The sequence below is a fragment of the Panthera pardus genome, unplaced genomic scaffold, assembly GCF_024362965.1.
Source record: "Panthera pardus isolate Hobbes unplaced genomic scaffold, ASM2436296v1 HiC_scaffold_16, whole genome shotgun sequence".
NCBI classification, from domain to species: Eukaryota; Metazoa; Chordata; class Mammalia; order Carnivora; family Felidae; genus Panthera; species Panthera pardus.
Window position 1 is genome coordinate 22,689,347 of NW_026526721.1, and position 16,769 is coordinate 22,706,115.

At 33.6% G+C, this 16,769-nt stretch overlaps 1 protein-coding gene across 3 annotated transcripts in view; it reads right to left on the reverse strand.

Moving 5' to 3' along the window:
- The window catches only part of NCAM2 (neural cell adhesion molecule 2), a 518,606-nt gene that overhangs the window by 163,111 nt on the left and 338,726 nt on the right, over positions 1-16,769 (reverse strand). For all 3 annotated transcript variants that reach the window (XM_053903178.1, XM_019467773.2, XM_053903179.1), the window contains 2 exons: positions 6,953-7,113; positions 4,660-4,805 (listed from right to left, as the gene is read on the reverse strand). In XM_053903178.1, the coding sequence (XP_053759153.1) occupies positions 4,660-4,805; positions 6,953-7,113 (307 nt within the window). The remainder of the gene's footprint in view (positions 1-4,659; positions 4,806-6,952; positions 7,114-16,769) is intronic.

Sequence of the window (16,769 nt, forward strand, 5' to 3'; positions counted from 1 at the left end):
TTTGTAAGAATTCTAGAAGTCAAAATCACTCCCTGTAGATCTTTTTACTTCCATTTACTCTTAACATAACAAGTAACAATATTTTTCTTTGAAAATGTTTAAAAGACACCAGGTTTATCCTATGAATCTGAAATCATATTTCAAAAATTTATGGACAAAGCACTGTTAAGTAATCTTGCTTTGTGGCATGTAGCATTTTTTCTTCCTATTTAATGACCTGTTTAGTTTTTCGTACAATGTGAGTCTATTTAGAATCAATATTTATTGCTATAGAATGTGGGAGTTCTACATGAGCCCAAAAGAAAGCAAATAATGAATCACTTCCTAGAGAAGAAACTTGAGGGGTGGGGGAGAAGACAGATCTGAGAGAGTGCAAAGAAGTCTATGATATTTCTGGTCCTGATTTTGTGTCTCCCAAGAAGAAAGACCAGCCTTTCTTTAGCGTAAGAATCTATCCTCATTCCAAATAGGAAGCTGGAGCTCTCATCTGTACTTCCCTGCAGAGATCGAGATTGACACCAATCATACAATGATTAAGATGAAACTCAGATGCAGGTTCTGGACATTTTCAGCTTCCAAGAAGAATGTGATATATAGTTACCAGACCTGGAAGTTAGCGTGGTAAGACAAGTTCGTATCTGAGCCATTAAATTAATAGGGCTAGAGATGATTTTATTTTATTATTTTTTATTTACTTTTATATTTAGTGTGAGAGAATGTGAGTAGGGGAGAAGGGCAAAGGGAAAGGAGAGAGAAAATCTTAAGCAGGCTCCATGCTGACCTTGGAGCCCAATGTGGGGCTCAATCCCACAACCCTGGGATAATAACCTGAGACAAAATCAAGAGTCAGATAGTCAATGGACTGTATCACCCAAGGGCCCTATAGTAAATTTCTACATATTGCTATGGCAGAGAAGCACAAACTATAACAACTATGACACCATTCTGTTCTCGTGTTATTCAATGCAGCACATATGACAATGCTCACACAATTTTTGATCTGTGACAGCAGTCATTAATAGGTTTAATAGTCATTAATAGTCATTAATCATAATTAACATGATCATTTTCTCATGCATAAAATATCTAAAGACTGGATACCTCCAAGACAAGATAAAAAAAAAAAACTTTTAAGATGTTTGATTTGTATCTGGGATGTTGTTATGTGAACTCTCATTTTATCTTCAGAAATATTTTTCCAGGTATGTCTTATTATCCTGATTTAGACATGCAAAACCTGAGGTTAGATATAAGAGGTAATATAGTGAATGACACATCAACGTGACGAAATTAGGATTAAACTTTGATGTGTGACATTTTGCATGACTTTCCATACAAATTCATCAATATTTATAATCTTACACATATTAACATGTCTTGATTAATAAGGATGATAATAAGGAATGATCTAAAGAAACTTTTAAAATAAATGGCAAGTATTAATGCCAGGGACTATGTCAACACACTGAAGACAAATACATAATCCCCAGGTCAACTCTGTGAAAGAAGCATGGTTTTATTTTAAAGATAAAGATTTTAGGGGTGCCTAGGTGGCTCAGTCGGTTAAGCGTCTGACTCTTGACTTTGGCTCATGTCATGATCTCATGGTTTGTGAGATAGAGCCCTGTGCTGGGCTCATCGCTGACGGTGTGGAACTTGTTTGGAATTCTCTCTCTTCCTCTCTCTCTACCCGTTGCTTTCTCTCTCCCTCTCTGTCTCAAATATATAAACTTAAAAAAATATTAGATTGCATAGTTTGTAAATTAGATTAGATTAGATTGCATAGTTTGTAAATTGCAAAACAATTTACAACTTTTAATCCATGGCTATTTTATATTCCACAACGATAGCTTTGGTTTTGTCTTAAACTTTATTGTATATACTTATATACTATTAAAATTATGTATATAGCATCTATTAAATGAAGAGGCTAGGGATTTCTGATTTTTATAAACAAATATATCTTAAGATGACTACAATATAATCTGTTAATAACAAGCTGTCAGTTTGATGGTTTCTGGATAACCCTGGTAAATCAATATTTTATGGAAAATTATAAATAATATTTTAGTTGCATGAAAATAAAGTGCTTAGAAATCTTCAATAAATGGATAACTAAAAGTTAGTGAAAACTGAAATTTCTTTAAAAATGAAGAACAAAATATTATTTTGAAGTAGCAATGAATATTAAGAAAATATTTTTAAAGTGGACCCTATTTTTCTTACATATTACACATGCTTTTGAAACTTCCTAAAGTTTCCAAAATTACATATATTATTTTAAATGTAGACAAAATGCATTAAAGTGAATTAGAAGAGATAGTCATGAGTTTAAGAGAGCTCTGTGTTTAAGCACCATATTTTTTGTTGTAATTTCTGAAGGACACCATATTTGCGAGGATATTTTATGGTATGTTAATATGTATAGTTCAATCATTCTACAAAACTATAGCTACAGAAAACATCTGCATGTGAGCATATTCGAAATGCCTCATGATATCCACTTAGCTGAGTCTCCCCAAATTCTTGATCCACAAAATCATGAGCAAAAGAAAATGGTTGCTTTGTGCCACTATGTTCTGGGGTCATTTATTATGTAATAAGGATACCAGAACACAAACTGAGACAATATATATACAGTGTTTATTAAGATGCATTAACACAATGGTTGCTAGGCAGTGAACACTTCTCATGGACTCCTAACATTTATTCCATGGGAAGGGAGGTCTGCTAACATACCAGTCCTAGACTTTCCAAATTCTTAATAAATCTTTCCCATGAGGAAAGTTCTTTTCAAACAAAACGAGTTGATAATTTTTCATAACTACTAGAGAAGAAATTTCTGTATATAGTTTTGAGTGGCCTGGGGTTTAGACTATAAAATAAAATATCACAACCTTCTGGTTATTTGCTAACTTTTCATTAATAAAATAACTGAATATAATATATCTTTCATTTTTGGTACACACATAAAGAAACATCTATTAAATGAAGAGTAAATACTACCTTTAAGATGAGAACTCTTAGGAATTTTAGAGTGGTCAGGAAAATAATGAAAACGTGAGTTAGGAATATGAAGATATACTTAATAAGGCTTTATAGATATGAAAATCATTATTTTGAGAGTGATCTTGTCTCAAGAAATATACTAAACTGGCATAAAAACAATCAACTACAGTTTTATATATCTAAAATATAAGTCCTTTCAGATTTTGCAACTGTGCCATAATAATATCTATGATTTCCTGTTAATAAAAATTGAAAGCAAACTCTGTATCATTTCTCTGGATTGCCAAAAGATATTTTATAAATTTGATTTTCAATTTGTATATATAAAATAAGTAAATAAAAACAGCATAACTATTACTAAAAGTGATACAAGGTCTTAAAAAATGCCATCATTTGGGATGCCTGGGTAGCTCAGTTGGTTAGGTGTCAGACTCTTGGTTTCAACTCAGGTCATGATCTCACGGGTTCATGGTCGGAGCCCTGCTCCACGCTGACAGTGCAGGACCTGCTTGGGATTCTCTCTCCCTCTCTGTCTCTGCTTCTTCCCTGCTTGTGCACTCTCTCTCTCTCAAAATAAATAAACGTAAAAAAAATGCCATCATGAGGAGAAAATGAGGTAAATAAGTGTGATATATCATATGTATAATATTATATATGATACATACATATATATATCATATATATGAATACAATTCTTGCAAAGAATAAATAGCAAATAAACAGGTAAATGGCTATTTTGTCAATTTATGGAGTCAGCATGTTAAAAAATTACATAACGTGTTAGAGGGACAGAAAGTATATTTCAAATAAGGTGGTTTCAAATTTTTCTGCTATCACTGTTGGTAAGTCAAATGCACTTATATTTCAGAAATGACTATGTTTTGCAGACCTTGATTTAAATTACTGAAAGGTTTAAAGGAGTTTCTCTTCAATATTGAGAAAAGAAATCTAAGCTTAATCCTACCCTCTTTCATCCGTGTAAAATGACAGTTCCATCGTATCATTAATTCACTCTCTTTTCTTTCTGTTTCACTTTCTTCTATACTTTGGAGTTTTATATCAGTAATTATGAAAAATAACAATAATGAAAACCTACTAATTCATTTCTTAGTAATTTGAATGCATTCTATTGACAGGTCACCAATTTACATGGGAATGACAATTGCCAGAATGCTGTTCACTTACTTCTCTTTCTTAGATTCTAAATTATATGAAAGCAGCAACCTAATCTTCTGCTACACGAAGACAATTCTAAAGAGTAAGGAGTTAATAACAACCAGCATCTGGAGAATGTAAATGACTTCCATTTTCACAACACTGGGTACAGGAGGGGGGATGTTAAAATTGCAATAAGAAAATTTACAGATTCGAAGTATGCCAAAAGTCCATGAAAGCAAACTTAAGAATATCAATAACCTAATATTTTGTGGCTTAATGAAAAACATCTTTAAATATTATACTTTCACTCTTTTCTCCCCTGACCTTATTTTTAGGCTGCCTGTGGTGGAGTTACCCTTTTAAAAATTAAACCATTTCTTGTATTCCTACAAGTTACTTGAGAAGCTGGAGTCCACGGTGAGATTTAATAATAGGCAAAAACTCTGAAAACACAAAGGTACTGAAAATCACTAGATATCGAGTTCCTGTTACCTTATCGCCTTCAGAAAACGTGATGCCATCTATGGCTCTTTTCCAAGTGATTTCTGGAATAGGCTCCCCTTCTGCTTCACATGTAAGCGTGACTTCACCGTTCTCATGTGTAGTCTCATTTTTAAGCTGTATTATGTGAGGCTGTACTGTAAAGAATATATACATTACTCAATCTGTATGGGAGGAAAATATTACCACTCAGACTTAAAAGCCATGGCAGGCATTTGAGTCCCCATGAGTCCAGTACAAAATTATCAACTTTGTGGCAGTTCCTGCATCTTGCTTTGCTTTAAAGGAGTGCCAAGAGACAGTTGAACGCACAGAAGAAAAAACTTTAAAAATAATTCTCATCGATTATCAGAAAAATAATTTGAAGTGGCTTAGAAACCAGCATACAAATTATGATTCCTTTCAAAATTTTGCAATTTAAAAGACACTTAATTATTTTTTCCCTCTCTTAATGCAATAAAATTAAAATTTCCAGTTTAAAAGTCTCAGAGTATCTATGTTTCTGTGTGTGTGTGTGTGTGTGTGTGTGTGTGTGTGTGTGTGTGTTTATGTGTGACATCAGCTTATTTAGTGATTATCTCTTATGCTCTAAAAATGATTTCACCAAAGAAGGAAAATGATGACTATATCTTGAAGATGTATGAAGTATAATTATGCATAATATTTAAAATATTTATGAAGTAAGTATATATACATGTTATTTTTTGATATTCCAATTGATTTATTTTCCCTTAGTTTATTTTAACAATATTTTAGGTATTTTGGCTAATAATTTCTTTATAATTATGACTTCAAAAATGAGAAAAAATGTCTCCTAATTTAAATTATTTTTATATTAAAAACTATGTCTATCCACAAATTTACATGACACCAGAGAGCTTTATGATTGTAAAACTGTATAATCTGTACTTATATTTTGGTACACCACAAAGGGATAAAAGCTAGCACTTGTTATTTCATAAAAAGTAACAGTTTACTTAATCTTTAAATGGAATTAATCATGTAATATAAATAAGTTGTTTTAATCTGAGAAAATTAGGTTCCTATTATAGGAAATATGGCATATATACTTTTTACTAACTCAGTGTTTACTCCCTTGACTTTAATGGATTTAGGTAGATTTCTACTACATATATATTTGATTTTGTGTCAAACATAATACAAATTTGTTCAGTGTTACTATACAAAAGTGATTACAACAGCAATGTAGAATATCATGCAGTGTTTTCTATTTGAAAAGATGAAAGTATTAGAAACATTCTATTATTTATCTCTGTTCTCATTCACTGCCATCCTAATAAGAACAAAAACCTAATATTTCATAAGAGCTCTTTGATGCAAATTGAGAATATCTACCTTTTGGGATTATCTCAGAAACTATCATTTGTAATTAATTTATTTTTATACTGAGTCATATTTATTTAGTGTAGGTTTTAAAGAGAACAACCTTGTTAAGTGAGGAATAGTGCTATAACAAGATAAGGGCTTCCTATAATTTCTAACAGTTTTGAGTTTGTTTACTTTTTCCTCTGCATGAACCATTGTCCTTCTTACTCTTAAAGAATCTTCCTTCTTTCCTTTCCCTGCCCTTCATTGTGAAATCATTTTGATAAGTGTTTTGAAAAATGGAGAAAACATATTAATTATTACTAGTGCATTTAATTTTTAGTATTATGGTTGTTAAAGACAATGATATATTCTAAATACACTAGAAAAATTGCTTTTCTTCTTACAATCATAAATGGAAGCTAAATCAATCATAATAATTTTAAAACCCTTACTAGTTATCTATTTTTTGTAAGTTCCCCAAAGAAGGCAATATGGCTCTTAGTACATATGGAAGATATTCATATTTCCTTTTAAAAAAATGAAAAAAGGAGTATTTACTAATGGTTACACATAGACATTTCCTAATTATAGCTTTATAGAGGTATTGTTTTGAAGTATATTCAAAGTACAACTAATCTCAATATGTGTCACTTAAAGATTTATGAAGACCAACCCATATTATATATAAATTGTAACGGATCCCAATATGTGTAATTTAAATGAATTTTCTTCCATCTTCTGTTATGAGTCAGCCAATATTTTACAAGAATATACATGTATCGTTTCATGTAATTCTCAAAATAATTCTATCTGGTAGCTGCAATGCTAAAATATATTTCAGATGAGAAATGAGATTTAATTTTGGAAAGTTAGTGACATATAAGTAACAGAGTACAATTTGACTCAGACCTCCCTCTAGACATCATAATTTTAACCACTATGCTATAATACTTACCAAAGACCTGGAGGAATGCCTGTTTTTCATCTTCTCCTGCTTTATTTGTGGCCCTGCAGATATAAGGACCCCCATCACTATTAATTATGTTCCTGACAGTGAGTTCTGTATTGCTTCCTTTTAATATGTATTTTTCATTTTCTTCAATGAACTTGCCATTCCTAAAGAAGAAAACAGAGGTTGATCTTCATAAATCTGACTTCATAACTCAGAAGGAGATTGTACTCAATTTTTTGATCACTCATTGTCAATCATTTCATGGCTATTGATAGACAAGGCTATATTCCAATCACAAGTGTACTTTTAGTAGCTCAGTGAAAACTCAATTACTAGGCATTAAAATTATACTTGAAAACTGCTTTGGATTTACAGACAAGAGTAACTTTTGAGCTATGTTGAAATCATAACACTCTTTTTTGGCAAAAAAGCACATTCGTTCAATTTTTACCTTATTAGCAAAAAAATTTTGTGTTGCTGATCTTAATTCTATATACACTTTTCATGTTGGTGAGTCAACACACATTTACTAGGTCCCTAGGACACATTTAAGATAGTTTCTATGGAAATATCCCTTAAAGAAGTTTCAAAGTAAATGCAATTTAAATACATTACCAATTTATATTGCAAATAAGTATTACCAATAAAGGGGTAAGATGAAACAATTATTTGCAAGCGCAGTTAGAGAAATTATGCTGAATATGATGACTTAATTCATTAATGAGAAGAAATCACTTTTCTTAGATATGTTCCCTCTTAGACACCAATAATTTTCAATATTTTCCAAGTTCTTTCTGAACTGAAATAGTCTTCACTCTCTTCCAATTCCAGTTTGTGTTGTCTGTTAAAACAATGTTTTTCAATTTTTGCCTGTAATATGTACAATAAAAAATATTTTAAATATATTTAAATCGTAAGCAATCCACAGTTCCCCTTAATATGTGTGGAACCTTCTTGTAATGTATATTCCCTTCCATTCAAGTTTATTCTCCTTATTTACTCTTCCTCCTCCTTTGTTCTCTTCAGTTTTCCTTCTATATTTTTTTTGTATAATGGTATTTTGAAAGACTGAATTGATTGCAAAGCCCATGGATGTAAAATGTTTAGGATCTGTCCTTAGAGGATGGGGTATCTATTTGTCTACACAAGTTTAAATTTAAAAACAAATCTCTGAAAAAATTATTTTAAAAAATTCCTAGAATGAGAGAACATTTCTTCAACACACTAAATGATCATTCCAGTGAATTCTGGTTTCACTTAACTGAAAGCGGGGTATGGTGCATATCCTAATACAATACTTATCTTTCTATGACTCATTAGCATCTCTTTTTCCAGTTTCTACTGACATCTCTAAAGATATCATGAAATGTGCAAAAATATCATAAGAGTGGGGTCCAAAAGTAGGGTTTGTGAAATACCCAAAGCAAATGTATATCTATATATATATATATAGATACATAGATATCTCTCTCTATATATATAGATATATATGTTGCTCTGTATTTTTATATATTTTTATATTTTATGAATCTAAAACTAACAACAATGAAATATGATATTCCAGCCTTTTTGTCCAGAATGTAATATATATAGCCTTCATAGTAATTAGTGATATAATATATTTCTTACACTAGCCAAGTAGAAATTACTAATTTGTATAACCATAACAAAACAACAGTAAGAATAATAATAATACATAGAAATTTAAGCCATCTGTGGTTTATAATACACTTTCCCTATAAATTCTACCTGATTAAAAGCTCACAATTAGCTCATAGATGTCTATTTTCACTCCCACCGTCATTCACAGATTAGAAAACAAAAATTTGAAGTATAATTTTCACACCCCTTAATTCACAGATGAAGACAAATAGGTTCACACAGTAATATAAGAAGCATAATAACTAAATTCTAGTGCTCTTTCTGATAAAGAGGGTTGTTTCTCTACCTCATGTGAAATATCGTGATAAATGTTTGAAGTACGGCAAATGAGTGAGACATGGCTACCTATCATGAAGAATTGATAATATGACTGGCAGTAACAGAGGATAAGGTAGATATCATTAATGAATTTATTCATAACTTCTTGTATGTTAGGTAGGGGAAAGAGGTATCTACTATAGTAGGAGAAAAGGCAAAAGATGAGTGAAATACTTCTAATTTTCATGGGGAAAAATTATGATTTGGGCTTTGCAGTGGATGGGAAGATCTAGAAGAGTTTTAGAGGAAATAAGTATATAAAGACTATGTTCCCTTCAAGAACTTCATTTAAAAATATCAGCAAGGGAACTAACCAAAGTAATAGTTTCTAAATTCCTCTCTCTTAACAAACTTCTGATATAGAATATACTTGTTATTATTCACAATCCACTTCTGGAGAATGCCATGTGTGCAAAAGACTTTCAAAGAATTCTGGTGGAATCATATAAGCTCATACTTGAAACTCAAACCACTTCTCTAAGTAATGCTTTTCTAGGCACAAGAAAATAGGTATGAGAATCATGGAATCCACCAGAAACTCCAACTCTACAAGAAACATAATGGCAATAAATTCATATCTTTCAGTACTCACTCTAAACGTCAATGGACTAAATGTTTAAATCAAAAGACATAAGGTAACAGAATGGTTAAGAAAACAAAATCCATCTCTGTGCTGTTCACAAGAGACCCACTTTAGACCTAAAGACACCTTCAGATTGAAAGTAAGGGGATGAGAACCATCTATCATGCTAATGGTCAACAAAAGAAAGCTGGAGTAGCCATACTTACAGACATTAAAAAAAGACTGTAACAAGAGATGAAGAGGGCATTATATCATAATTAAGGGCTCTATCCACCAAGAAGACCTAATAATTGTAAACATTTATGCTCCCAATGTGAAAGCACCCAAATATACAAATCAATTAAGCACAAACATAAACTCATTGATAATACCATCAGCATCCTTTCTTGATAAAAACCCTCAAGAAAGCAGGGATAGAAGGATCATACCTCAAGATCATAAGAGCCATATATGAAAGACCCAATGCTAATATCATCCTCAATAGGGAAAAACTAAGAGTTTTCCCCCTAAAGTTAGGAACAAGACAGGGATATCCACTCTCATCACTGTTATTCACAGTAGTATTGGAAGTCTTAGCCTCACCAATCAGACAATGCAAAGAAATAAAAAGCATCCAAATTGGCCAGGAGGAGGTCAAACTTTCACTCTTGGCAGATAACATGATATACTATATGGAAAACCCAAAAGATTCCATCAAAAAAACGCTAAAACTGATCCATGAATTCAGCAAAACTGCAGGATATAAATAAATGTACAGAAATTGGTTGCATTCCTATACACCAACAATGAAGCAACAGAAATAGAAATCAAGGAATCGATCCCATTTACAGTTGCACCAAAACCCATAAAATACCTAGGAATAAATCTAACCAAAGAGGTGAAAAATCTATACACTGAAACTATAAAAAGCTTATGAAAGAAATTTAAGAAGACACACACAGAAAAGGAAAAAGATTCCATGCTTCTGGATAGGAAGAACAAATATTGTTAAAATGTCAATACTACCCAAAGCAATCCACATATTCAATACAATACCTATCAAAATAATACCAGCATTCTTCAAAGAGCTAGAACAAACAATCCTAAAATTTGTATGGAACCAGAGAAGACCCCAAATAGCCATAGCAATCTTGAAAAAGAAAACCAAAGCAGGAGGCATCACAATCCCAGACTTCAAGCTATACTACAAAGCTGTAATCATCAAGACAGTATGGTACTGGCACAAAAACAGACATTCAGATCAATGGAACCGAATAGAGAACCCAGAAATGGACCCACAAATTTATGGCCAGTTAATCTTTGACAAAGCAGGAAAGAATATCCAGTGGAATAAAGACAGTCTCTTCAGCAAGTGGTGCTGGGAAAACTGGACAGCGACATGCAGAAGAAGGAAGTTGGACCACTTTCTTACACCATACACAAAAATAACTCAAAATGGATGAAAGACCTCAATGTAAGACAGGAAGCCATCAAAATCCTTGAGGAGAAAGCAGGTAAAACCTCTCTGATCTTGGCCACAGCAACTTCTTACTCAACACGTCTCCAGCGATAAGGGAAACAAAAGCAAAAATGAACTACTGGAACCTCATCAAAATAAAAAGCTTCTGCACAGCGAAGGAAACAATCAGCAAAACTAAAAGGCAACCGACAGAATGGGAGAAGATATTTGCAAATTACATATCAGATGAAGGGTTAGTATCCAAAATCTATAAAGAACTTATCAAACTCAACACCCAAAAAACAAATAATCCAGTGAAGAAATGGGCAAAAAACAGGAATAGACACTTCTCCAAGGAAGACATGCAGATGGCCAACCGACACATGAAAAAATGTTCACCATCACTCATCATCAGGGAAATACAAATCAAAACCACAATGAGATACAACCTCACACCTGTCAGAATGGCTAACATTAACAACTCAAGCAACAACAGATGTTAGCGAGGATGCAGAGAAAGAGGATCTCTTTTGCATTGTTGGTGGCAGTGCAAGCTGGTGCAGCCACTCTGGAAAACAGTATGGAGGTTCCTCAAAAAACTAAAAAGAGAACTACCCTATGACCCAGCAATTTCACTACTAGGCATTTATCCATGGGATACAGGTGTGCTGTTTCGAAGGGACACATGCGCCCCCATGCTTATAGCAACACTATCAACAAAAGCCAAAGTACGGAAAGAGCCCAAATGTCCATCGCCACTGGTGGATGAATGGATAAAGAAGATGTAGAATGTGTATATATACATATATATATATATATATATATATGTATATATACACAATGGAGTATTACTTGGCAATCAAAAAGAATGAAATCTTGCCAATCTCAACAGCATGGATGGAACTAAAGGGTATTATGCTAAGCGAAATTAGTCAGAGAAAAACAAATATCGTATGACTTCACTCACATGAGGACGTTAAGATACAAAACAGATGAACATAAAGGAAGGGAAGCAAATCAATATAAAAACAGTGATGGGGACAAAACATAAGAGACTCTTAAATATGGAGAACAAACAGAGGGTTACTGGAGGGGTTGTGGGAGAGGGGGGATGGGCTAAATGGGTAAGGGGCATTAAGGAATCTACCCCTGAAATCATTGTTCCACTCTATGGTAACTAACTTGGATGTAGATTAAAGAGAGAGAGAGACAGAGAGGAAAGAGAAAGAGAATGAATCATGGAATTATGGAATTAGTGGAAATGATAAAGAAAGGAGGATAATTCCACTTTCAACCACAATGGAGTAACAGGGAACCATATATACCCTCTCATTGTAAACAGCAAACAACACTAGACACAGATTAAATGATAGTTTTCAAGTAGCTCAAGACAGTGACCTCAGAAGACCACCATATCCTGGTACTTGAAGAGTGTTTCCAGGCTGCGGCTCACAGAGGGAGAGCCCAAACACAGCTAGGGAGAGTTCCCAGTAGGAAGTGGTTAATGTAGCTAGAATTTGTGGATCAGTGAATGTAAGAAAAAAGAGCTACACAAGAAAGATAGTAGAGAGATCTGCAATGTGTTCCTAACCAATTTTTAACTGAATACTTATCAGTAATTGCATGCCAGTAAGACCTTCCAAAGAAAGGGAAATAACCATTGGAAAAGATAAAGCACAACAATCCCAGAACCAGGAATAATTTGCATCTCAACCATCCAGAGTAGAGAAATTTCCTAAAATGCAGGACATTAAGTCACCCCTTTTATTTTTTTTATTTTTATTTTTATTTTTTTTATTTAACATTTATTTATTTTTGAGACAGAGAGAGACAGAGCATGAACGGGGGAGGGTCAGAGAGAGAGGGAGACACAGAATCAGAAGCAGGCTCCAGGCTCTGAGCCATCAGCCCAGAGCCTGACGCGGGGCTCGAACTCACGGATGGCGAGATCGTTACCTGAGCCGAAGTCGGACGCTCAACCGACTGAGCCACCCAGGCGCCCCAGGTCACCCCTTTTAGAAGAATATTGCCTCAATAACAGAAGCATATTAATCCCAGGTTGTAGTTGCACTAAAAGAGCCTAAACGCAATCTTCAAAACATCAAACTTTTCTCAAGCTATTTCTGTATCTAAAAACAAAGTAAGAAAATACAAAAACAATCACCACTCCAAAACATAAAATCCTTAATATCTGCACCCAATCAAAAATTACCAGGATAGTATATAACTGGGAAAATATGACGCATAACAAAGAGAAAATTCAATCAATTAATAGATCCAGAAATGACATAGATTATCAAGTTAGGAGAAAATACTGTTAAAATAACAGTTTCTCGTTGAGAAGTGAAGGTTTTATACCCTATATCAGGCACCCCAAACCTTGGGACCTACACTATAGAAATGAACACCCAAAAACAGCTGACTCTGCAAAGCAAAAGGGCTTACATCCAGGACATCCAAAAGGCTATGGAAAATGAAAAGTTTGCTTTTAAAAAAAGTCTTACCCAGACTTACTCATGCCAGGAATCTACAAAAAAATGCAGTTTTGAAAGCACCTTTCTATATGCAATGGAGATTCATCAGCTAATGTTCAAGAATGTGCTGGAGACACAGGGACCTTGTAGGACTTTCTCCAGAGGAGAAGATGCTGGTCGGCACCATTTTTAAATTCTCACTCAATATTTCTAGTGTTGTAGGGCTTCTCCACCCCTGTGCTCTCCCACAGTCCTACTGCAGCTGCCTGGTTTGCCCTGCCCATGAGCTCTGCCAGTCTTATTATTTCCAGTTGGCTCACTCTTGTTCTGGGCTCCCTCTGGGCTCCCTCACAGCCTCTCTGAAGCCAGCAGGCTCACTCTTCCCACATGCTGTGTATCCCTGGGCCCTGCAATAGCAAGCTTCCCATTCCGCCCATGGGTTCTACCTTATTAAAAATAAATTATGCTACATAGATAAGCACAAATGTGTAAGAGTCAACCAAGAACTCAGGCAAGGTTGAATCATAGTTCCATCATGTGCACAAGGGCACTCCTCTAGAATGGGAGAGGTAGCTGTTCCATCTAATACACAGAAACAAAAATATGATGGAGAAAAGGAAAATTGGAAAGCAAGAATACACTCCAAAAGAAAAAAGAAAAACAAGATAAAACCCAGAAAAGAAAAAAAAAATCCTTGATAAAAGAGAGATAAGTAATTTACCTGACAAAGAGTTCAAAGTAATGGTCATAAAGATGTTCACCGAATTGGAAGAAGGATAGATGAACACAGTGAGAACTTCAAACAAAGAGACAGAACATGTAAGAAAGTGTCAAACAGAAGTCACAATACCGAAGAATACAATAACTGAACTAAAAAAAATACACTAAACTAAACTAAAGAATTTCAACAGCAGTTTAGATGAGTCAGAAGAACACATCAGCAACCTGGAAGACAGGGCAGTGGAACTCACCCAAAGAGAACAACTAAAAAAACAACAATAAAAAGGGAATTTTAAAAAGTGAAGATAGTTTATGGGAACTATGGGACAACATCAAGTGGCATAACATTCACATTATAGAGTGCTAGAAGAAGAGAAAGAGAAATGGATACTTTAAGAAATAATGGCTGAAAATTTAACCAACCTAGGGAAGGAAAGAGACATCCAGGCCCAGAAAGAACAAAGAGTTCCAAAGAAGATGAAACCAAAGAGATCCACATCATGACACATTATAATTAAAATGTTAACAGTTAAAGAAAAAGAGAAAATCTTAAAGTTTGCAAGAGAACAACATGATACATATAAAGACTATCATAAAATTACCTATAAGACTATCAGTTGATTTTTCAGCATAAACTCTTCAGGCCAAAAGAAAGTGGCATGATATATTCAAAGTGCTGAAAGGAAAGATTGCCAACCAAGAATATTCTACCCAGCAAGGCTATCATTCAAAATAAAGGAGAGATAGTTTTCCAGACAACCAAAAGTTAAGTGATTTCATACCATTAGACCAGCCTTACAAGAAATGTTGAAGGTACTTCTTCAAGCTGAAAATAAAAGGTACTAACTAGTAAAAGAAAATATATGAAACTAAATATCTGATTGGAAAAGCCAAATTTACAGTAAATATAGTGGATCAACCACTTAAAAATTTACAAGGAAGGTTAAAAAACAAATGTAAAATCAACTATAGTTATAATAATTTGTTAAGGTATACACACACACAAAAGATGTAATATATAACATCAGAAACAAAACATGTGGTGGGGGAATAAAAATCTAGAGTCTAATATGTATTCAAAATTATGTTGCTATCAACTTAGAACAAAATGCTACACTGTCTGTTATATGGGAACCCTAGTAGACACACAAAGGATAATGGGAAAGTAATCTAAACACAACACTATAAAGAAGTATCAAACCACAAGGGAAGAGAGCAAGAGAAAAAAGAAAGGAACAGAGAGGAACTACAAACCATTCAGAAAACAATGAAAAAAAAAGGCAATAAGTACATACCTATCAATAATTACTTTAAATGCAAATGGACTAAATTCTCCAATCAAAAGATAAGTGACTAAATGGAAAAAAACAAGACCTATTGATGTGTTGTCTATAAGAGACTCACTTCAGATCTAAGGACACAGAGATTTAAAGTGAAGGGATCGAGGGATGCCTGGATGGCTCAGTTGCTTAAGTATCTGACTTTTGATTTAGGCTCATGTCATGATCTCAGGGTCATGAGAGATTGAACCCAGCATCAGGCTCCATGCTGAACATGGAACCTGCTTAAAAATTATCTCTCTCCCTCTGCCCCTCTCTTCAACTCACATGTGCTCTCTCTCTCTTTCTAAAATAAAATAATAGTTAAAAAAACAAAGTGAAGGGATAGGAAAAGATATTCCATGCAAATTAAAATGAAAACAAAGCTATACTATATCAGACAAAATGATGACTTTAAAACAAGTACTACACATGTAACAAGGAAGGCATTAAGTAATGGTAATGGGGTCATTACAAAATGAGGATATAACATTTGTAAATAATTATGTGCCCAATATAGGAATACCTAAATATATAAAGCAGGTATTAAGAGACCTAAAGGTAAAAATTGACAGCAAGACAATAAGAGTAGAGGACTTTAATACCCCATTTACACCAACAGATCTATCATCCAGACATAAAATCAATAAGAAAAATTGGCCTTAAACAACACATTAGTCCAGATGGACTTAATAGATATAAACAGAACAGTCTATTTAAAAGTAGTAGAATACATGTTCTTCTCAAGTGACATGGAACATTCTCCAGGATAAATGGCATTAGGCTACATACAAGTCTCAATAAATTTAAGAAGATATTTCACACACCAAGCATCTTTTCTAACCACAATGGTATGACACTAGAAATCAGTTACAAGAAAAAAAAACTGGAAAAATCCCATAAAAAGGAAGCAAATCTTGCCATTTTTCACAACACAAATGGATCTTAAATGTGTTATGCTAAGTGATACAAGTCAGACAGAGAAATATAAATACCATATGATTTCACTTACATGTGGAAGCTGAAAAATAAAACAAGTGAACAAATAACACAAAACTATCTCCTGGATACAGAGAATGGATTGGTAGATATCAGAGGGTAAAGGAATTAGAGGGTGGGTGAGATGGGTGAAGGGAATCAATTGCATGGTGACAGATGGTAACTAGACTCACTATGGTGATCACTTTGAAATTTATATGAAAATCAAATTATGATTTACACCTGAAACTAATAATGCTATATACCAATTTGCCTTGGAAATAAAGTCCTCCATCAAATGTGTAGAGATAAAAAATAGAAGGATGAA